General features: G+C 38.5%; 1 protein-coding gene across 1 annotated transcript; it reads right to left on the bottom strand.

Annotated features, from left to right (window-relative positions):
- Positions 1-21,392: 21,392 nt before the first annotated feature.
- On the bottom strand, positions 21,393-22,840 carry LOC133867262 (transcription factor MYB62-like). Its single transcript, XM_062303983.1, has 3 exons — positions 22,492-22,840; positions 22,276-22,405; positions 21,393-22,132 (listed from the first exon to the last, which is right to left on the bottom strand). The coding sequence occupies exons 1-3, from the start codon at positions 22,640-22,642 to the stop codon at positions 21,550-21,552; spliced, it is 864 nt and encodes a 287-aa protein (XP_062159967.1). The 5' UTR covers positions 22,643-22,840; the 3' UTR covers positions 21,393-21,549.
- Between the last annotated feature and the right edge of the window lie 1,508 nt (positions 22,841-24,348).

Genomic DNA, 24,348 nt, shown 5'->3' with positions numbered 1-24,348 from the left:
CTTGTAGGTATCTCAACCTGGACTAGAAGAGGTTGAGGAGCTTCATCTTGACCTTCGAACCTCAGCTGGGCATTAGACTTCATGAGAGTCTAACTGCCAAAGGAATCCTGTATCTGCATCACTGGCTTGGCAGAGACATCTATCCCAGACTGAATGATAAGCTTGGTGATTAAGCAAGCAAAAGGAAGCCTGGTAAAGTGTTCATCCCTCATCTCCAACATAAGATTGAGGATGTGCTTACACAAGCAAAAAGGCATCCTCAAACATAGAGCATATAAAAACAAGACCCTCTTCAGAACAAACTCACTCCTACGAGCTGTGGGCCATAGATTGTGTAGAACAATCTTTGCAAGCAGTCAGTGCGAGGGAGATAAAGCACCTATCTTGATAAACGCATGTGCTCGCTCATGGTCCTATGGATGGGCATGAAAATAACCCCTGAGCTGCTCCAATGTTGGGTCTCCATGTCTTTTGAGAAGGGACTAGCAGAAATGGGCAAGACTGGAACATTAATGAGGGCATTAATGACCTGAGGATCAATTTGAAGTATGCGGCCCTGAACAGAAGTTTGAAGAATAATCCTGTTAGTTTGTGATTGGCAGCATTCTGTTTGACAAAATCACTTTCATGTAATGTTCTGCTTTAATAGGGATGCCGTATATTTTAGAGTCTTTAGATATTCAGAGTTTATTTCTCTAATATGGAAATGGCCTTAATATGACATGTTTCAGTGTTACAAGCTTCAAGAAGGTAATTTTAGTTTTCTAGGAAGATTCTGTGCAGATTCCAACTCAGCAGAAGTCGAATCCTTTGTTTCTATCTGGACGGCCCTGTGAAGCGTCCAGACGCTCGTCAGTTAGCAACATTCGTCTGGACGAAGTGGCAATGCCGTCCTGATCCCCATCAGTGTCCAGAAGTTTCAAACTGTTCAAAGTTGCATCCATCCGAACGTCTTAGCAACGCGTCCAGACGCTCATCAATGTTTGACAAGAAATCAAATTTCATTCTCAGACACAGATATGGGAAGACAACTGAATCTGTCCGAACAACAGGGTAACACTGTTCAGGCGCTATCCTTGATAAGGCAAGACGTTGAGAAGAATTGCAACCGTCTGGACGTCAGGGCAACACCGTCTGGACGCCAGTCATTATTATGAAAATTACTTGTAGCAGAAGTGCAATCGTCCGGACGTTAGGGCAATACCGTCCGAACGCGGCCCTGATATGGTATTACTTGAAGCGCGTTGTGGAAACCGGTTGCACAATTGTCCGTCCTGATGGCCTCAGTTTGTGTCTGGATGCCGCCTAGAGAAAACCGAATCAGAGCCGATTTAGGTCTTCTGTAGCCTATAAATAGAGGCCTCTAAGCATGTAAAATTTACAGAATTTGGTATTGAATTCTTTAAAGCTTAGAGAGTATATTTTAAGGAGAAATTGTGAAGATCCGCTAGCTCTCAAGTCGTTGCCGTTGTGTGCTGTTGCTATGCTCATTATTGAACTATATCTTATGGAGGAGCCCTAAGGTAAAGGAATCCAATGAAGACCCCTTCAAGTATGAAACTTGGTTGGGAGGCGATCACATTGGGTTACGTGTCAGAGTACTAGATATGTTCGCTGTATCGAGCATGTGAGTGTTGCTGTCTATGTACTAGCTTTGTCTTCTGATAGTGGATTTTCTGGGTTTGGCTGCCCCGGAGTGGGTTTTCTCTTAATTGAGTTTCCACTTCGTTAACAAAATAATTGTGCTCTTTAAATTCCACATTTACATTATTTTGGTACACATTGTGCACACACACATGATAAACTAAAGGTCATCTATCTTTTCAATTGGTATCAAAGCTTGGTACACTCTGTTAGATTAAATTCTTGACGTCCTGACGAATGCAGCTGTCTTCCTATATTTGTGTCTGCGAAGGAAATCCTTTTAGTTGTCGAACACTGACAGGTGCCCGAACGGATGCACTTGAACGCTGGATTCTTCTCTAACTATGAAGAGTGTCAAGACGTGTTGTTGAGACCTCCGGACGGATGCAAGCTTGAACAATTGACACTGATGAGCATCTGGACGCATGTATGGGCCGTCCGGATGGAAGCTTAGGATTCAATTTCTCTAACTTGGAATCTGCACAGAATCTTCTTTGAACTTCTTGAAACACATTTATGAAAGCAAGACTTTGAAATAATTGGCATCCCTAATAAAATTGCAACATTACATAAAAGTGATTTTGTCAAATAGAATGCAGCCAATCACAAACTAATAATTATAATATTTATTATTTTCATAATATTATTTGGAATAATAATATTATCAGTATAATAATATTATTGAGATAATAATATTAACGATGAAACGAACTAGACTCAAAATGGGTTGAAAATTATACCCTAATAAGTTGAATCAAAATGGAAAAGACCCGATGTGAAAATATCTGTGGTAAAAAGGTAACTAGTAAGTTTTGTAAAATATCTACAGATTAACTCAGGTTAAATTAACTAAGATAGAGCTTAACCATAGGTTAATCAAAATATCTGCGGATATTTTACCTTTAACGCAAGTTAATCTAACTAAGATAAAAACTAACCAAAGTTTAGAAAATAATATATCCTTATATTATCCTATAAAATGCACCCACTGCCCCTCTGAAAACTCTCACGCATCCTCTCTTCTTTTATTTCTTCTACCTTCTTCTTCTTTTCTTATTTCTCTTTTCTTTCCTCTTTCTTTCTTGTCCTCCTCTTCCGACGAGATACAGAGACCAAGATTGAGAGAGTGAGAGATAGAGAGCAAGAAGGTAAGAGAACAGAGAGACCAAGAGTGAGAGATGAAATCAGGAGAGAGAGAGAGAGAGAAGAACGATAGAAGAGGGAGAGAATCAGAAATGCAGAGAGAAACCGTGAGGCCCGATCCTCCGTGGGTTTGATTTTTGGCAAACTTGAAAGGCAGGGAGAGAAATTTGAAGTCAATTTCCAGCGGGTCAAAGTGATTTTCGGCGACTGGGCTGAAAATCATCCCTTTGATGATTTCCGATGGGTGCAAAGTTCGATGGCTTGAGAAGCGATTTTTGACGAATCATCGCCGATGAGCCAGGGCTGTGATTTTCGGTAGATTTCTCTGTGTTTGAGCAAAGATCCTTTAAGAAACTTCTTGTTAAATATTGATTTAGTTTGGTTATTTTGTTTAGATGATTTATGGGTTGAATACATGTGTTTTTGAAATTGATTTCTTGTGTTTACTTGATGATCTCCCCTGTTTTTATGATGTTTGGGTTGTCTCCTGTTTTTCTATTCGGCCGTGTGTGTGGTGATGCTTGGCCAAATGATTTTAGTGTTGCTCTCCATTGTTCCGGCCAGTGTGTGTGTGTGAGGGTGTGTTTGATTTTGGCCGTGTGACCCTCTGTACCTGTAATTGGGATTGGCCAAATGGTCTTTGTTTGGGTTTTCTGTTTGGCCAGTTGTGGGTTTAGCCATGTGTAGGTAAGGTGTGTTAACCATGGATAATTTTGGGTATTTTGGTTGTTGTTTTGTTGGTATATTTTATGTTTATGATTTTAACAGATTTTGGGTGATTCTTGACCAAACCCATGTAATTCTAGAAACATGATTTTCCCTGTTTTTAATCCTTTTCTCTGCTGGCCGAATCATAAGGCTTTTGGAAACTTGGACCAATTCCCTTGTTTTAATTGTATCCTCTATTTTTAGTATCTTCACTATTTCTGTTATGAAGGATTGAGTGTTGAATATTTATTGTGATTAAACTAATGGATGATTGATAATTTTGGGTTTGATGCCCAATTCGATAATGACTTTGGTTATGTAAGCCTTTAAATATGGAATTCTATGGTCTTTGGTTTGACCGATTGTGAAAGTTAATAGTTGGTTTTGGGGGATTTTGATGTTCTGTTATTATTGTAAATTAATAGTTTTTAAAGAATGAAAAATAAAGAGACTTCTAATTTACGGTGTGTGTGTGTGTGAAAAATGTGTAACAAAATATCATAAGTGCGGAATTTAAATGAGACAGATATTTTGTTAACGAAGTGGAAACTCAGTTAAGAGAAAAACCACTCTGGGACCGCCAAATCCAGGAATTTCACTATTCATAAGACAAAGCTAGTAACAAGACAGTAACACTTACATACCCTTATACAACGATCGTATCTTGCACTCTGACACGTAATCCAACATGAACGCCTCACAACCAAGTCACCTACTTGAAAGGGTCTTTAATGGATTCCTTTAGCTTAAAGTTCCTCCCTAAGCTAGACTTCACACGAACAAAGTAACCACACACCGGCAATAGCTAGAGAGCTAGCAAATCTTCACAATATCTCCCTAAACATCCTCTCTAAGCTTTAGAAAATTCAATACCAAATTCTATAAATAATACATGCTTAGAGGCCTCTATTTATAGGCTTAGAAAACCTAAATCGCCACTAATTCGGATTTCTCTAGGCGGGGTCCAGGCAGAGTCATAGAGTGTCCGGACGATGAATTGTGCAACCGCCATTCCATAATGTGCTTCACGCGTTTCCATATTAAGGCCACGTCCGGACGGTGTTGCCCTAGCGTCTAGACGGTTGCAAGTTGTCTTTCTTGATCCGTGTCTGTAAAGGAAAACTGGATTCTTCTCGAACACTAAAGAATGTCCGGATGTGTTGCTCGGACGTCCGGACGGATGCAACGCGAAGCTTGTCAGAATCTTCTAGACACTGGAGGGCATCCGGACACATCACTAGGCCATCCGGACGGAAACAAGGGATCTGACTTTTACTGAGTTGTTAATTGTCCAGAATCTTCCTAGAACTTCTGAAATTGCCTTCTTGATGCTTGTGACACTGAACTTATCACAATAAGCCTCTTTCTATCTTAGAGAAATAAACTCTGATAATCTGGAGATTCTGAATAATACAGTAACCCTGTTTCAGACAGCAACATTACATGATAGTAATTTTGTCAACAGAATGAAGCCAATAAAACTAACAAACTCTCCCTTTGGCCATTCTGGGACAAAAAATCACTTGACCGGTTGAAAATTACAATCCCAGTTCAAATATAAAGTACTCCCCATTTTTGTCTCAAAAGGACAAAGGGTAAATAGAGTATTGAAAAACCATAGTTAAAGAGTTCCAAAGTCCAAACACAGGAAAATAGAAAACTATAGAAAGCACAAATAATTAGAAGTTTGTAAAACAACTAATAGAGGGAGGAACAAAAATCCTCAGAGCACCAAATCCTGCTGATCCACTGAACCAAGTGACGGAGAGAAATCTGTTCATTAACCTGGATTTGTGCCACATTGGCTTTTAGCTCTTGAAGCCGGGAATGCAAAGACTGGACACCTTCAGTCACTTTGAGTTTGCAAAGCTTGAAATTAATTATTCGCAGATTGAAATCCTCTGAAGAAAGATGCTATGGAAGGTTTTGCATGAGCTGGGGAAAAAGCTCATCTAAATCCTGAGATATTTAGAAATTGAACATATGACTTCAACAACAGTCTGTTTTCCAAAGGATCCATCTGTCGGATGTTGTGCTGGGAGCCGCTGGCTGACATATGGCCCAAAATATTTAAACATAATTATTTCCAAAAATACCACCACCAAGAAAGAATTAGATCCTATTAGTTCCAAAAGCAATGTGGTATTATGACGGCTGTCAATTGGATGCCAAAACAAATTACACAAGTAAAGCAGCAATTCGTAAGGTACCAAGACTAACTTAGCACACAGACAGAATAGGATTTTCATGCACAATATCTCAAAAATACTCCAGTCAATAAATATTCCATTATTCCTAAAAAGCACAAAAACTTAAAACAACAAAGGAAGACAAAGAGAATATCATGGAATGAGAAGAGATGTGTAGAGAATGCCAAAATCTCGGGAGAAATCCGGCAGAGAAACACACAACATGACAAAAATAAGAGAGAAAATGCAGTGCTGTGTGAATGGCAAAGAAAGTAAAAGGCTCGCATCTGGACGTGGTAGATACTCGTCTTGATGGCAGACTGCCAAATCATAGATTGATAGAGCCGCAAGCATCCAAAATCAAGAACAGATCCATCTGGACGTTTCACATTGGAAGCTGAAAAACAGAGGAAAAATTGCAGAAAAACAATTTTCCCTAAAGTTAGCTTCAGAACACGCATGTATAATTTACTGATAAGACAGTCTAATAGCAATTCAAAAATATGCAAAGATATAATTGAGAGTTAAGTATTCAATAAGCACAAATTTCCCCGCAGATAAAAATTTTAAATAGATTACTCAACTCATGCAATGCAAGTGTGTGTGAAATCTTTCTCAATAAGGTATGATGTTTGTTGATATGATTTAAAGCAACTGAATTTTCTAAAGAGAGAAAATCAATGTTAGAACAATCATGTTAATAAATATTGACTTCTAATTTAACCAAGTGTGTGTGTTTGTGTGCAAACAAATATCTTAAATGCCGAATTTAAATAAGACAAGATATTTGTTACGAAGTAGAAACTCTATGAAGAGAGAAACCACTCCGGGGCAGCCAAACCCAGGAACTCCACTATCCAAAAACAAAGTTAGTTACAAGACACTCGTACTCACATACCCTTATGCAGTAGTCATACCTTTAACTCTGACACGAAGCCCATCGTGAACGCTTCCCAACCAGATCTTCCATCTAAAGGGGTTTTTGATAGATTCCTTTACCTTAGGGCCGATCCCTAAGATAGACTTCACACAAACTATTGAGTACACACCGGCACCGGCTTGAGAGCTAAGAGAATTCAATACCAAATTCTGTACAAAATACATGCCTAGAGCCCTCTTTATATAGGCTTTACAAATCCTATTTCAACTCAAATAAGAAAGCCTACACCAACAAAGATTCGGACTCTAGGCGCACGTCCAGACATTTTTGGAGGGGATTTCAGACGTTTCTCTTAGCCTTCCAGATGGTCAAGTTGTATCATTTTTTGTTATCTTTCCAATGACACCAATTTCATCCTAATCCGATATTTGAGCAGAATGTTATGATCAAAATACCGGAGGGCGTCCGGACGGCTTGACTGAGCGTCCGAACCGTCAACTGCAATCGTCTTTCCAAAATAGCGTCGAAAGCTTCCATAACAAGGTCCACGTTCGGACGGCTTGGCCGAGCATCCGGACGGTCTTATCCATAACTCCTTTTCGCATTCGAAAAGGAAGCCCGGAATATTCTGAAATGCTAGACAGTGTCCGGACTTGTTGCCACGTTGTCCGGATGTCTTGTAGAAACTTTCCAAATAGTGTCGACTTCTGAAATCAAACTCCGTGCAGAATTTGTAGAAGCTTGACCTAGCGTCTGGACGGTGTTGCTTTGACGTCAAGACGTTCTTCAACGCTTAAGCTTTTAGGCGCTGTGGGGCATCCGTACACCTCCAAAGGCCTGTCCGGACGGTTGCACAGGAACCGGCTGTTCTGACTAGAGAAATTGCATGGAATCTTCATGGACATCTTCTTAGAAACTTGTGACCATACACATGGCATGAAATGAGACATTGTCCATATTACTTGAAGACTCTGAATAGAACCGATAATCCTGTTAAAAAGCAACCGTTGCAAAAAGTGCTTTTGTCAACTAGAATGTTTCCAATATAAAATACTAACAAACTCCTCCTTTGGCCATTTTGGGACAAAAAATACTTGACCGGTTTGGAAATACATTTCCAGTCCAAAACAAAAAATACTCCACCTTTTTGTCTCAAAAGGACAAAGGGTAAATAGAGTATAAGAGAAAACCAGAATTACTAAAATTCAAAACAACAAGAATAATAGTAAAATGTCTCATCAAAAGCTCAAATCAACAAAAGAAAACCAAAACCTCAAGATATCACATTTCCTGAATTTGAGCCGCTTCGGCTTCTTGCTCCTGAAGCCGGAAAACCATACACTAAAAATTTTTAGTCACTTGAGTCTTCTAGCCCGAAACTGATCATCCGCAGAAAGAAATCCTTTAGACAAGTGGTCTGCAAGATGATAAAGAAGATTCACCACTGAATCTCTAGTTGGTGTAGATCTTAGAGGAAAAAGTTATGGAAGACTCTGTATGAGCAGGGGGAATGAGCTCATCTAAAATTTGAGATGTCTGGAACATATGATTTCAACACTGGCCTGTTTTCCAAAGAGCCATCTGTCTAACACTATGCTAGAAGCCACTGGACAACATATTCCTGAAAATATTTAAATAGAAATCTATCCAAAAATAACATCATAAGGAAACATTAGATCCTATTAGTTTCAAAAAGAATGTGGTATTATGATGACTATCAATTGGATGCATAAAAAAAATACAAAAGTAGATATAGCAATCCAAAAAACACAGATAGTAATATTCATCTAGCATAAAGATAGAAAAAGATATTCATACACAATCTCTCAAATCATAATCAATTAAAGATTCCAATATTCTAGAAAGAACCAAAGCTTAAGAGAATAAGGAAAGTCAAAGGAAATACCTGGGAATGAGAAAAGATGTGCAGAGAATGCCAAAATCTCGGGATTTGTTCGAGAGAAAACACACACAACACAACATGATAGAACATGCAAAAAGTAGTGTGCGTGTGTGTGTTTGGCAGAGAAAGCAAAAAGCTCATGTCTGGACGTGGTACATACTAGTCCAAACGGCATGCTGTCAGATAAGAGAGCGACAGAGCCGAGCGCGTCCGGTCGCAAGAACATATCCGTCCGAACGCTTCACACTAAAAGCTGAAAAATAGAGGGAAATATGCAGAAAAAATTTCCTAACGTTAGCTTCAGAACACGCATGTATAAATAACTGATAAAACAGTCAAATAGCATTTCAAAAATATAACAAGATATAATTGAGAGTCAATAGTCAATAAGCACAAAAATTTCCATGCAGATGGAAATTTTTCAATACTAAACTTAACTCATGCAATGCGTGTGTGTGTGTGAAAGTTTTCTCAATAAGGTATGAAGTTCACTGATATGACTTAAAGCAACCGGATTTTCAAAATAATAGACAAAATCAATGTTAGATCAGTCAAAGGTCAAACCTTATTTTACTAGGGCCTAGCCACCCTCATTTGATACACTCACCCTAAGCTACAACACTTTTCTTTTACTTCGTCCTTTAGTGACCGTCTATTTCTGCAATGATTTTGTCACTGGCTATTTCTATAGGGACAAGTTCAAGAATAGATTTATAGAACAAAAGCAATGGATCTTTTTATTTATCTGTATTTTTTTTTTTTTTTTTTTTTTTTTTTTTTTTTTTTTTTTTCAGTTTTGAATGTTTTTTTATCACTTGGTGCTGCAACCTAGAAAGAATGCTAGAATTTATGGGTTCTAGGTTCAACTAGCAAGTTGGTCAATTTGACCATCTTAGTAAAAAAATCTCTTTCATTAGAATTTTCAAAAGCTAAAAGTCAGAGAAAAAAAAAAAAAAAAAAAACCTTAGGGGAGCTTTGGATAGTGCACAATTTTTTATTGCATGAGAAAGACAACTATCTAGAATTAAGATGCACAGGAAAACCTCACAAATATCAGACATAAACTCTCAATCATATATAAGCATACTCAATTAATGCACAATGAACTGAGATATCAGGCAAAAACACATACAATATTTGAAAAGCAACTCTAAAAAAATTAAAAATTCTGCATCTTCTCCCCCAATTTTTTTTTTTTTTTTTTTTTTTTTTTTTTTTTTTTTTGTTGAAAAGAATAAAATAGAAAAACAACAAAAACATGCTTACACAGAGAAGAAGACAATTTAGTCCAAGCATGTAAGATAAGAGCAAACCTGATCTCAGGGAGAGAGGTTTGACTATATCAAGACAAAAGAGCAACGACATGCTTTCTCTGTCATCCCTAGAATGTACCTGTAGAAAATTCTCAAAGCAACCAAGAGAAAATCTAAGGATAGAAAAGGTGATTCCTCAAACAGAATGCAAGGCAAAAATAGGATATACAAGATATGACAATTGAAAATTTGAAATGACTTCTAAAAGTAAAGTGTGTGCATAAGTGTCAACAAAAATTAAAGCACAGCGAAAAGTAAATGACACAGATATTTTTGTTGACGAAGTGGAAACTCAGTTAAGAGAAAAACCACTCCGGGGCAGCCAAACCCAGGAATTCCACTATTCAGAAGACAAAGCTAGATACAAGACAGTAACACTCACATGTACCGATGCAGTGGTCGTACCTTGATCTCTGACGTGTAACCCAACACGAACGCTTCCCAACCAGGTTCACCTACCTGAAGGGGTCTTCAATGGAACTCCTTACCTTAGAGCCGACCTCTAAGATAGACTTCGGTTTGTAGCACAGCACACTTGAAAAACGGCTTCAAAGGAGACATCACGTCTCTGAGCTCTAATTGAATTCACACCAAATTCTTGCAGCTTTAAGTGCCCAAGGACCCCTATTTACAGGCTGGGGGTCAGAATGGGCGTCAGGCAAAATTTGCCTGAGAGCCGTCCGGACGGTGGACCATGGCCGTCCGGACGGACAACTGTGCGACGGGATAGCTCGATCATCCGGACGGACGGACGGACGTCCGCTGCAAGTAATTTCCATAACAGGCTTCGCGCGTCCGAACCATGGGGCAGGAGTGTCCGGACGGCTAAACTTCAACACGTAATTTCCATATCTGATGCACGTGCGTCTGGACCATGAGAGGGATACGTCCGGACGGTTGAAGTCGAATCGGCAGTTACCATATACGATGCACCAGCGTCCGGACCACAGCTGTCAGATGTCCGGACGGTTCATTTTGAACTGCGATTCTTGCCTTACGGAGATACGCGTCCGGACGGGATACCACATCGTCCGGACGGTTGATTGATCTTCCCTTTCTTGAAACTTGGAAAGAATCAGTGATCCGTTCAAGAACTGATAGGCGTCCGGACGTGCTGCTGAAACGTCCGGACGGAGCAAGTTTGCATAGAAGCTTCTCGATGCGATGTAGGTGTCCGGACGGAAGAAACACGTCGTCCGGACAGATGATGCTTGTCTGTCTGATGTCCGGACGTAATGACACGTCGTCCGAAAGGATGGAACAGTAGACAGATGGGCGTCCGGACGGGATGACACATCGTCCAGACTGCTGACAGGGAACTTTGTAATTCTTCTTACTTCACTCTGAGAAGTGGAATCCCTTTTTGCCGCATCATTTACACATAAGTGATTTTGTCCAAACACAGAATAAGGCTAAAATACTAACAACAATCAATGCAATGCAAACATACCTGGTATGCACTAGGATTTAGAAACTAAAATCCTAGGCATGGTGAGACTACACCTATACTAGGTGAGTCCACTCCCCCTCAAGGGGTGAATGGTCTCATCCTTTCTGACCCAACCTTGGTGTACCCGTGGTAGATGTGATCGGGTATTGCTCATACAGTCCATTCTCCACAGCATCAATTGTAACAAGCTCAGCAACCTTTCAGAAGCATGGTTGCTATCGGGTTTTTGCGGCTTTTTCTTGTAATGCCTTGATGTGTTCTCGGAACAGACCGCTGTTGTTGCCGCTGATGCCATGGAACTTGATGTCTCGCCGAAGGTAGAGTACTTGATGTGGTCTTAGTAGGCAACTTCCTCTGTGCCTTCTTCTTTTGAGCTTGGAGCTATGGACATTTTGGTCAGATGTGACTGGTGATGCCGCAGTGATGACAGGTGGGCATGCTTCTTTTGTTGAAATGCTGCATGACTTTCTCTGCAAAAATATGGTTAACATTCTTACAAACAATATTGCCCTTACCTTTTATATGTTTCCTATACGGAGGGACATATTTAGAGGAAGAATCTTCAACTTCACTTTTCCTCATAGCATCCTGCATAATCCAAGGCCGGTGGGATTTCAACAAACAACAATTTGGCCTAATATGGCCAATCTTCCCATAATTATGACACTTAGGAATAAACTTACCTTGTATTCCTGATTCCTTGGAGTTAGGCATCACATGATTAGTTAAGCAAGAATTATCTAAACAAGTTGTATCTTCTATCACAAGCTTAATGTCAACAAAATCTAATTCAGAATCAGAAGCATGTGAAGCAGAAGTACTTAAATCATTAACATTTAAATCAAGCTCGTACTCACATACCCTTATGCAGTAGTCATACATTTAACTCTGACACAAAGCCCATCGTGAAGACTTCCCAACCAAATCTTCCACCTGAAGGGATTTTTGATGGATTCATTTACCTTAGGGCCTACCCCTAAGATAGACTTCACAAGAACTGTTAACCACACACTGGCAACGGCTTGAGAGCTAGTGGATCTTCGATTCTCCCTAAATACCCTCTCAAAGCTAAGAGAATTTAATACCGAATTCTGTACAAAATACATGCCTAGAGCCCTCTTTATATAGGCTTTACAAATCCTATTTCAACTCAAATAAGAAGGCCTACACTAACAAAGATTCGGACTCTGGGCGCGCGTCCAGATATTTTTGGAGGGGCATTCGGACGTTTCTCTTGGCCATCCAGATAGTCAAGTTGTATCATTTTTTGTTAGCTTTCCAATGACACAATTTTGATCCCAATCCGATTTTTGATTAGAATGTTATGATCAAAATACTGGAGGGCGTCCGAATGGCTTGACCGAGAGTCCGGACCGTCAACTGCAACCGCCTTTCCAAAATAGCGCTGAAAGCTTCCATAACAAGGTCCACGTCTGGACGGCTTGGCCGAGCGTTCGGATGGTCTTCTCCATAACTCCTTTCCGCGTTCGAAAAGGAAGCCCGAAATATTCTGAATGCTAGGCAGCGTCCGGACGTCTTGCAGAAACTTCCCAAATAGTGTCGACTTCTGAAATCCAACTCCGTGTAGAATTTGGAGAAGCTTGACCTAGCGTCTGGACGGTGTTGCTTTGACGTCCGGTCGTTCTTCAACGCTTAAGCTTCTAGACTTTGCGGGGCGTCCGGACACCTTCAAAGGCCTGTCCGGACGGTTGCACAGGAACCGGCTGTTCTGACTCGAGAAATTGCATGGAATCTTCATGGACATCTTCTTAGAAACTTGTGACCATACACATGGCATGAAATGAGACACTGTCCATATTACTTGAAGACTCTCAATAGAACCGATAATCTTGTTAAAAAGCAACCGTTACAAAAAGTGTTTTTGTCAACCATAATGTTGCCAATATAAAATACTAAAAAATCAAAAGTTAAACCTTATTTTACTACGGCCTAGCCACCCTCATCTGATACACTCCCAATAAGATGCAGCATTTTTTCTTTTACTTAATCCTTTAGTAACCGTTTATTTTCACAATGATCTGGTCACAGACTGTTTCTATAGGGACAAGTTTAAGAACATATTTATAACGCAATAAGCAGTGGATCTTTTTAATTATCCATAAGTACTGAAATTTATTTGCTTTTTATCACTTAGTGCTGCAACCTAGAAAGAATGGCAGAATTTATGGGTTCTAGGTTCAAATAGCGAGTTTAATTTGACCACCTAAGCAAAAAAAAAATCTCTTTCATTAGAATTTTCAAAAGCTAAAAATCAGAGAGGAAAAAAAAAATGTACCTTAGAAGCGCTTTGGATAGTGCACAATTTTTCATCGCATGAGAAAAGCAACTATCTAGCATTTAGATGAAACAAGAAAACTTAGCAGATACCAGGCATAAACTCTCAATCATAAGCATATTCAATCAATGCACAATAAACTAAGATATCAAGCAAAAATACATACGATATCTGAAAAGCTATCAAAAGAAAAACTAAAATTCTGCATCTTCTCCCCCAATTTTTTTTTTTTTATATTGAAAAAAAAATAGATAGAAAAACAACAAAAACATTCTTATGGAGAAAAGAAATAATATCTAGTTCTAGCATGTAAGGTAAGAGCAAACCTAACCTCAAGGAGATAGGTTTGGAATTACCAAGACAGAAAGCAGCCGCCCGACGTGCTTTATCTGTCATACCTAAAAAAATTCTGCAAAAGTTTCTCAAGACAACAAGAGAAAATCTGGGGATAGAATAAATGGTTCCTTGAACAGAATGCAAGGCATGAATAAGATATGGCGTGATAAATAATGCAATGCAAACATACCTAACATGCACTAGGATTTAGAAACCAAAATCCTAAGCATAGTGAGACTATACCTCTACTAAGTGAGTCCACTCCCCCTCAAGGGATGAATGGTCTCATCCTTCCTTACCCATACCTTCTTTACCTGAGAGGTAGGGTTGCAAGCCATGTCCAATTTGCCCAAACTGATTAGGACATTCTTCATCATGTAGACAAGCTCTTCATAGATCTGAATTTCCTTGGGCTTTTGAGACTTCACTTTGAAGTATTTGGCCTTGTTGTGGCGATTATTGCCATTGTGACGGCATGAGGGAGAACCCCTTTAAGGGTATTACCGCTTTTGCCGAGAAGCATAATGAGGCTTGGAAGGTTTAGAGCTAGACTTACCTATCTTTGGCTCTTGTTTCTTGATCCAAGGCTTCTGATGCCAGATCTACTGACAGTGTGGCCTAATATGTCCTGTGACACCACAATGATGGTAGGTAGGATGTCTTTGTTTGCTGAAATACTTCTTGACATGCTTTGCAATTTTAGGATTAGCATTCTTACACAAAACAAAGTTCTTACCTTCTTGAGATAAATGTCACCCATGGGGCGAGACATATTTATCAGAAGAAGTATTCTCAATTTTGTCCTTTTTAGAAGCAACCTGATTATTCTAAGGCCTGTGGGATTTCAACAAATAACAATTTGGTCTAATATGACCAACCTTCCCACAATTATGACACGTAGGAACAAACTTACCTTGTGTTCCTGATTCCTTGGACTTAGGCTTCTCACCATCAATTAAGCAAGAATTTTCAGAATTATCTAAACCATTTGTATCTACTATCACAGGCTTAATAACAATAGAATCTAATTCAGAATCAGAAGCATGTGAAGTAGAAGCACTCAAATCATCAATAATAAAGTCAGACTTGTTAGAAATATCTGTATGAATACAAAGCATGCTTTTTAAATTATCACTAGAGAATTTTTTCAAGAGATCTTCATATTCTTTTAATTTATTCTCAAGTGTATCAATAGTGTTAAACAACATGGTATTCTCAAATTTCAAAGAGCTAATCAAAGCATGTGATTCAGATAGTTTAATGATCAGACTCTTTTTCTTGCTTAACCTTTTTGAGCTCTTTTTTGAAATTTTTAAAAATTTTACTCAATTTAAGAAAATCTTCAAGGAGCTCATTATCAGAATTCTCTTTAGATAGCTGAGAAGAATTCATGATAAAAGAAGTCAGTAAAAATATGGATCACACTCAGAAAATTAATCCAAACACAAGTGTACCAAGCTTTGATACCAATTGAAAAATAAAGAGACTTCTAATTTACCGTGTGTGTGTGATCAATGTGTAACAAAATATCAAAATGCAAAATTTAAAGTAGACAGATATTTTGTTAACAAAGTGGAAACTCAATTAAGAGAAAAACCACTCTAATGCAGCAAAACCTAGGAATTCCACTATTCAGAAGACAAAGCTAGTAACACTCACATACCCTTATGCAGCGATTGTATCTTGCATTCTGACACGTAACCCAATGTGAACGCCTCCCAACCAAGTCTCCTACTTGAAGTGGTCTTCAATGGATTCCTTTAGCTTAGGGTTTCTCCCTAAGCTAGACTTCACACGAACAAAGTAACCACACACCAGCAACAGCTAGAGAGCTAGCAGGTCTTCACAATATCTCCCTAAACACCCTCTCTAAGCTATATAGAATTCAATACCGAATTCTGTAAATAATATATGCCTAAAGGCCTATATTTATAGGCTTAGAAAACTTAAATCGCCACTGATTCGGATTTCTCTAGGCGATGTCCGAACGGAGTCATAGAGCGTCCGGACGGTGAACTGTGCAACCTCCTTTCCATAACGTGCTTCAAGCATTTTCATATTAAGGTTGCGTCCAAACGGTGTTGCCTTAGTGTCTGGACGGTTGCAAGCTATCTTTCCCGATCTGTGTCTGCAAAGGAAAACTGGATTCTTCTCGAACATTGAAGAGTGTCCAGACGTGTTGCCAGGATGTTTGGACAGATGCAACACTGAGCTTGTCAGAATCTGGAGGGCGTCCAGAAGCATCACTGGACCATCCAAACGAAAACCAGGGATCCAACTTTTGCTGAGTTGTCAACTGTGCAGAATCTTCCTGGAACTTCTGAAATTGCGTTCTTGATGCTTGTGACACTGAACTTGTCATAATAAGGCTCTTTCTATCTTAGAGAAATAAACTCTGATAAACTAGAGATTCTGAATAATACGGTAACCCTGTTTCAGACAGCAACATTATATGATAATGATTTTGTCAATAGAATGAAGCCAATAAAACTAACAAAGAGGTTTGCTGACTAGGTTTTAATTTGGAATAGGAACATAATATGTGGAAAAATGGGTTAAGTATTATTTGATGATTTTTGGGATTTATGAGAAAATACATATGAGTGTTTATTAATAAATATAAATGATTTTCCAATTTAAAAAGATAATTATTTCTATGTATGAATATATATGTGTGATTAGGGTTTATGTTTTGGCATGAATTTCTAAAAGTAATGATGTTGACATTCTGTGAGCATGTGTAAATAATCATTGCAGATGATGAGCTAAGAGAACTACACAAGGGGTTGTAAGTATAAAATATTTACTGAGTGATGTTGTTTCCATAATGTCATGTTTATGGTTTATTTAATATTGCATAAGGTTAATAATGAACTTAATAATATTGGGAGGAATGGCTCCCAAAGTTTCAGGTTAGGGATGGCTGCCTGTGCCGAAAACAATAATAAATAATATTAAGAGGGACGGCTCTGCTAGTACGAAAAATGCAAATAAAAAGTAATGTAGGAGGAACGGCTCTGAGGATAACCGCTAATCGAGTAATGGCTCAAAACGAGTAGAGTGAAAGAACCAAATTGAAATAATTAATATTCTGCACATAAAACTGTCATCATATCATTGCATTACGTTCATTTAAATAAATTAGTAAGCATTATATTATTGAATCAGCTAACTCACACAAATACAGTATGTGATTGTGGAAGAATCCATCATCATATATTTATTGTTGCAGGTTCAGAAGATAATGGATGGGAATTATCTGCTAGCTTAAGAGATTTAAAGCTAATGTAGTTAGGTTTTATTGCCTTATAATTGTTAATGTTTGTATTCTTTGTATGTAACCTGTTTAGAGATTTACTTGTATTTAGTAAAACTTTCCATGTATGCTTTCGTGTCATTTGTGACACATGCTTCGTTGTAATTAGTGTGAAGGAAATTAAATAACCGTTAATACATGTCTAGAGGTATTTCAGTCAGCTCAATGTCTTATGATTCCCAAGTCTTTAAGTAAAAAAGTATATTTCGCCGCTAGAACTAATATCTGATGACGTCGTAATGTCACATGCAAAATCAAAATTTTCACTTATGCCTTTTCGTAAATGGTGGGGTGTTACAGGTAGCCGAGGCTTCAGCGTTAGAAATAACTCCCACAGGCTGATCCTCGCCACAAAAGACTGGACAGACGGCGGGGCTATCTTCCCCAAGTAAATCGTTGTCGAAGATAGAGGAACTACTGAAGGACGACATTTTTTTCTCGAGAGAAAAAAGTTGGTTGCAGAGCAAGAAAGGAAAGTGAGGAGGCGAGGTAGAGGTTTTTGAAGGCAAAAAACACGAATGAAGGAACAGTGAGTTCAGAAGGAATGGGCTATTTATACTAAAAATCCTCGGGTCACGTGGCATCAGTACGATGGCTATCCCAAGGGGTAATCATTAAGTACCTTGGGCAAAGCCTCAGTCTATTATATCCTAGGGAGTGCAACGGTTGGAATGCAAGGTGGGGCGACACGTAAATATGGAGATGACTCATTGTGGGGGGTCCATCAAAAGGTGTGCAGAATTTACTTGCCCGAGAAAGACACTCGTCCAAGCGTACTCTGAGCGTCCGCCGAAACGACGGGTAAACCTCCATATCTTGGACATGTGTCTTGGGTGCCACCGAGGGCATGGAATTTCGGGAGGTTACAACTGGCAGTGCCTCAAAGTGCTGGCATGTGAGTGCAAAACGATACATTACATGGGAAACAGAAGACTGTTCGAATTTTTGAGTGGACCCGAGGCCCGAGTTATGAAAATGATGAAATTCCCATTATCTGAGCTTTCACCTTGGATAAGGGAATTGAGGGGTAATTGTTGGGATAATCCCACTTGGCCCGGCTCATTTTGAAGATTATGAGCCTATGAGTCTATAGTGACTCATTGGCAATTGCAGGCTCATAATCCATCAGGTACGAGCCCACGAGTGTTAATTTCGATACCTTGGAGCCCTCGGAAGGTACTGCCATGGGAACCAACATAGCTAACCAGGGGCGGTGATATGCGATCCTGAAAAATCCGAGATCGCACCTAGTTCTTGGAAATCCAAGACTACAATTAATCCCGAATTTGCCGCCTAGAATCTTGCTTTGAGATAGGTAAGGAAAGAATCCTAGTTTGGGGATGTAGAGGATTCCAAGTCCAAGCAAAACTCTAACAACCCTTCTAGGTTAAGAAAGGAGCACATAACCTGAATGCAGTGAAGCCTTCGTCACTTAGCCTATAAATAGGCCATTACACCAAGTATAAACCCAAGACTAAATTATGATGCTTGAACATACTTTTCTTTCAGAAACTTACTTAAGCATCGGAGTGAGATCCACCGGCAACCCCAGCATGTTATCTTGATGGTGTTGGTTCTTTCTGCAGTGGAACAAGGATTCCTAAGACATGAAGAATATCGGTGATTGCCAGTTCACACCATACCGGAAACTGTACTAACAAATCCCAAATTGAATGAGCAATGGGTCTTACATGTAAAGGGTCTTGTACCCATATCTCAAAATTTCTTTGCCAAGCTACATGAAACAAATTTTCGGAAGTCCACAAAAAAAATATTGGTAATTGCCTAAAATGAGAAGCAAAAATATTATGATAAAGTTGTTCCTCAGTAATATCATCATGACTTTCGAAGTCATGTGCGGCAGCAATACCAAATCAAATATAGCAAGTAGTGGGGTCTTAAGCCAAACCTTCGCTAAACCTTGGAAATCTTAATGCCATAATACCTTTCAAATTCTCCTAGCTTATTGATCCCTTTCACAAATCTCATCTGAATATATTTTATTTTTTTTACGGACAAATATCCCCATGTTCCAAATTTTATTTTAACTTTTTTAAAAAAATAGAATATATTTTTCGAGCACGGATTTTTCGTGTCAAGTATATTTGAACTATTTTCCGTAGTTAACAATAGTGGTTGTTCTGCAAGTTACCAAATGTGATGCAAGAGTAATGCTACACATCATCCCTTTATCCTCCTTTTGTCCTCCCAAAATTGATGTGGCTCTTAAAATCACCATTAGATCAAAATTCAATAGTGATATATCAAAAATTCAATGGTGATTTTAAGAGGAGCAATGCTACGGAGAAGGAAAAAATCCGGATTTCATCCGGAAATTTGGCTGTACAGTGGCATTCTTGTAATTTTAAATAATTACAAAAATGCCACTGTACAGCCAAATTTCCGGATGAAATTCGGAAATTTTCCTTCTCCCCAGTATTACCCTTTTAAGAGATACATCAATTTTGAGGGGATAAAAGGAGGACAAGGGGATGATGTGTAGCATTACTCGTGATGCAATCCTCATTGATGATCAACTTAGTTAAATCAAACGAATATCTTCAAATTTGTCAATTTGAAGACTAGTAAATTTTATTTTTAAAAAAAAAAGAAATTAAACATCTATTTCAACTTCAAACCAATTTAATGCTTTCTTTGTTGGTGGGGTTTTTTCAGAAGAGGAAGTCTAACGGGCAATTGTTAGAAGCTCTTGTTTCAAGAAGTGCATTTGTTGGGTAAATTTTAAGTCAACTCCTTAAAGGAATCTAGTTGCTTTGAAAATTAAACATCTGAAAAATCAAATCTCCAACTACCTAGAGGACCCCTTTCTCTCTTTTTCGCCCATATCTGATTTTCTAAGTTGGATTACGACAAGATGGTTTAATTATTTTACTCTAAAACTCCTCCACCATCCCGCTAAAGGGTCAAAGTAGAAAATGGGAAACATGACAGGAAAATTTAGATGGATTAGAGCATTTACTTTTCAAAAGAAAGAGAAGTTTCACATTGACTTTTCAAAACTATCTCGAGGAGCCATTCATTTCTCTTCTCTCTTTTTTTTTTTTTTTTTAATTTTTTTTTTTATAAATACTTGAAAAGGAACTACAAACTAAAGCCAAAGCTAAGCTTTAGGTTTAAAGAAAAGAATTTTACAGCAAACAAAGGCTGGGCAACCCAACAATAAACACCAAAGAAAGCAATTACGCGTAGGCAGCATCAAATGAATGACGCGGGTCTATTGATTTTTGGCACGAATGCGAAGAACCCAATAAACACCAAAGAAAGCAATTACGCATAGGCAATGCATCAAATGAATGACGCGAGTCTATTGATTTTTGGCACGAATGCGAAAAACCCATGTCACCAGTAAATGTGGTTAAAAGTGTGTATAGAGTTTAGAGGACCCAAACACTTGTTGTGTAACAAATACAAGAAACACTGAGAAGATACATAAAACAAAAAACCCAAAAAAACCACAAGCAAAATAGAAAAGCCAGCACAATGGAGCGGAAGACAATTGATGAGGTGGTACACAGCTAAACGTATGGCAGAAAATGGCCTACGCGTCGGCGCGTGAGAGATAGGCGCGAGCTAGTGAGATCTACTCGTGGATGCGTGTGGGCCACATGCTGGTGCGTTCTAGCCAGATGGAGACGGAACTAGTGGCAGTTGGAAGCGGTGAAGCCAAGGAGTACGGTAGAGTAGCATGTTTGAAGGTGGAGCTTCCTAAGTTGACAGATGTAAGTTTGAAAAACCCAAATCCAAAAATCTTCAGAAATATGACAGATTCGCAGATGGGTACAATTGGGTGATGCAAAATTCGAACGATGGTTGATGGAGGAGGAGCCGACAAAGTTGATATTGAAAGATAATACTTCAAAAGAGTTAGATAGGGCCTCCAAAGAGACATATAGGGCCTTTGAGAAGGTAGTTAATTGGAGCCTCAGAAGAGGCTAGAAAGGAAGAGGGAGGGAGTTGGAGGGGAGTAAAGGGGAAGGGGAAGGAGGAGGGAGGAGGGAGGAGGGAGTGGATTTCACTACCTTCTTCTCGGTAGCCATGATTAGCAGTGAAGATGTCTTCACGAGGAGAGAGAACGGAGCTTTTCGATTATTTGAATTACGAGGAGCCACTCCTTTCAATTGTCATTACTACAATATTGTGATGCCCAAAATATAGTCGTCAATATACAACATAACAGAATGAGTACAGGCCAATGATTTGAATCAACAATTTTGCAATTTTTGGATAGAAACAATAAGAAAGAAAAATTAACAATCTACTGACATAAACCTAAACACTAATCTATGTCACAAACTTAATCAACTGTTTGTGGGTTTGCCCAAAACAAGATCCAAAAGTTTCCTCTGTTAATTAGTTCCTTATTTGCCATAGTTCGTCCATGTTCCTCACGCTGCCTGAAAAATCATTCTCAGCCCAGTTATTTTCTGCAACATGGGAATTGCTGGTAGAATTTTCAAAATTCCCCAGTGCCGGCATACTTCCCAGGTGGAAGGCTTCCATCTCATAGCTATTGTTGTCAGCATAATAGCAGCCCTTGACAAATGTGTCATAGTCATTGTCGTTAACTATGGCATGAAATGGACCAATTGGGTACTCTGAAAGTTGACATATTTCGGGCATATTCATTGATTCTGATACATGGTAATCCAAACTTTGTATTGCTTGCGGTGGTTCTGCTGCTGGTGGTGGTTGTTGATGGCAATTGTCAAGAGGCTGAGGGATTGCTGAGTCTTGGACAAACAGGCCTGAAGAAGATGATTCTTGTATCTTTTGAAGCAACCTCGGCATCCAAAAGCGCCGAATAATGTCTTGAAATGTTGTGCTATTGGTATCAATCTTAAAAAGCCTTGCTTGTTTCTGCACCCTTGTTCTCCAATAATTCTTGATCTCGTTGTCCGTTCTTCCCGGTAGATGTTGCGCAATCTTCGACCACCTAAAATTACCGAATGAAAAACAAATTGCATTAAAATCAGACCATAACTTCTAGACAACATTTTATATGTCTCTGTCCTAAAAGTATGTGTTACTATTAGTAAAGTTTTGGGGCTCCACATGAACATAAGATTGCAAGATTACCTATTACCCCACTTGGAGTGGAGTTCAAGAATCAAAAGCTGCTCTTGTGGGGTGAGATTTCCACGCTTTATATCTGGTTTTAGATAGTTTAGCCATCTCAATCGGCAGCTCTTGCCAGTTCTCCTCAACCCTAAAAGCAGAAAAAGAAAATGGTTAACAAAAAAAAGACTAATTAATGAGCAAATTGTTGCGTAGAATTCGTTAAGATTACATTACCTGAACGTTTTGCAAGCAAATTCCAACGGCCTTCACCGTGATCAGTAATATAGTGAATGAGCAGATTGTCTTCTTCAAGAGTCCATGGCCCTCTCCGAACCTCACTGTCATCTTCACTAGAACTGCTTATGCTCTTACTTGAAGTAGGCATGGCGATTCTTATAACTAACAAACAACCCCAGAAAAGGAGGGCTTTGGAGTCTTGAAGCTGAAGCGAAGCAAAATCATAGCCAAACCCAATATTTATATGTTACAAGCTGGTTCAAAATTCACCTGACTTTTTTTTTTTTTATACAGTGTTTGGGACCTTGGATGGCGGGGGGCCAAAATGGTCTATCGCATATTTCATCCACAACTTTTCAAAAGTAAGTTTCCGGAGATGAATTCTTATATGCAGTTTCCATTCACCTTCCATGAAGGAAAAAAGAAAACAAACAAAAAAACAACTATTTTTTTGGCAAATTGGTCGGTTCCTTGGTCTCTGAAACCTTTCTCGATCAGAATGACAACTTGTCCACAATCACCACAAATAGACATTTGTTAAAAGTCTTTATCTAGATGGCTAGATTGATTATCAGTCAAACAAATAGACATTTGTTATGAAATCATTAATCACATTCCAAATTTCCAATTGACAGAAATATTGAAGTAGCTAGTAGCTCTTTATTATATTTAGAGAAAACTATTGTACCATCATTCTCAAGAGTTTGACTTTTTATTAAACCTTTTCCTGAAGTTTAAAATTGATTAAAACAATCATTAAGGTTTAATCCGTTATCAAATTCAATTTTATCTACCTATACTTTGCAAATCTGTCTATTTGAGCCATTTGCTAAGCATCTTCAATCCAGCTAAATGCTCTAATACAACTGTCCATCAAACTTGCTAATTAATTTGCAAAACATCAATCTGTTTCATTGGTGAAATAATAACTACGTAAATCTACGACTTAGTAAATAAATTATCACGGAACTTGTTATGCAATTATCCTTAAATAACAAAATATATTCCACAAACTTTAATAAATGAGAATGTCATGGGTTTTTACAGAATTTGTAAGTGTTGCCTTCGTTATTATGCAAATGAGGAAAATTGGTTTATTTTGAAATAAACCAAGCATAATTATGGGGACAAATTACATGTTATCTCAATGCAGAAATCATGCTAGTAAGAATCTTATACATAATTATACTTAATTCATAACTTTCTTTTATATGGTCTATTTGAGTCATTAACTCCTTCTCGACAAGGTTTGCACTATCCCGTGAGACTTGTAGTACAACACTGATGAAGCACGCAGTATCGTCATCAACTAGCAGCCCGACCCCTGGGTAGCTCACACTACTAGCAATGTTGTTTGTAATGTCGACCACCAATCAAACATGGTTATGCCGGTCAACTATAAAAGTATTGGATCTAATGACAAACATAAACATAAATATATGGATCATATGTTCAAGCGTTTATACCTGTGTCCTGCCATTCGTACATGACAATCCACACAATATATATTCAATTACGATAATTCATTTAAAAATAAAATTTCCGTCTTGCAATAAATGTTCGTCGGAAACACTAGGCTCATAACATAATTATTCAATAAGAAGCATGAATTTAAAGAATACTCAGTTTAATAAACAGATTGCATGATAAAAATCATTCAAACATTCCGTAAGCATTATACCTCAATCGCTTATCCTCAATCCCAAACATCTTAACTTTACGTTACTGCAAATTATACACTAATATTAGGCATATTCCAAACTAAAAGTCCTAATCTTACACGTAAAACCCTAATTATGCAGCTAAAACCATAATCCTGCATTAAAAACCTTACTAATCATTCAATGCCTGCAT

This window comes from Alnus glutinosa, chromosome 4 (assembly GCF_958979055.1).
Source record: "Alnus glutinosa chromosome 4, dhAlnGlut1.1, whole genome shotgun sequence".
NCBI classification, from domain to species: Eukaryota; Viridiplantae; Streptophyta; class Magnoliopsida; order Fagales; family Betulaceae; genus Alnus; species Alnus glutinosa.
Note: the sequence above shows the minus strand (reverse complement) of the source record. Positions and strands in the feature narration are given on the sequence as shown.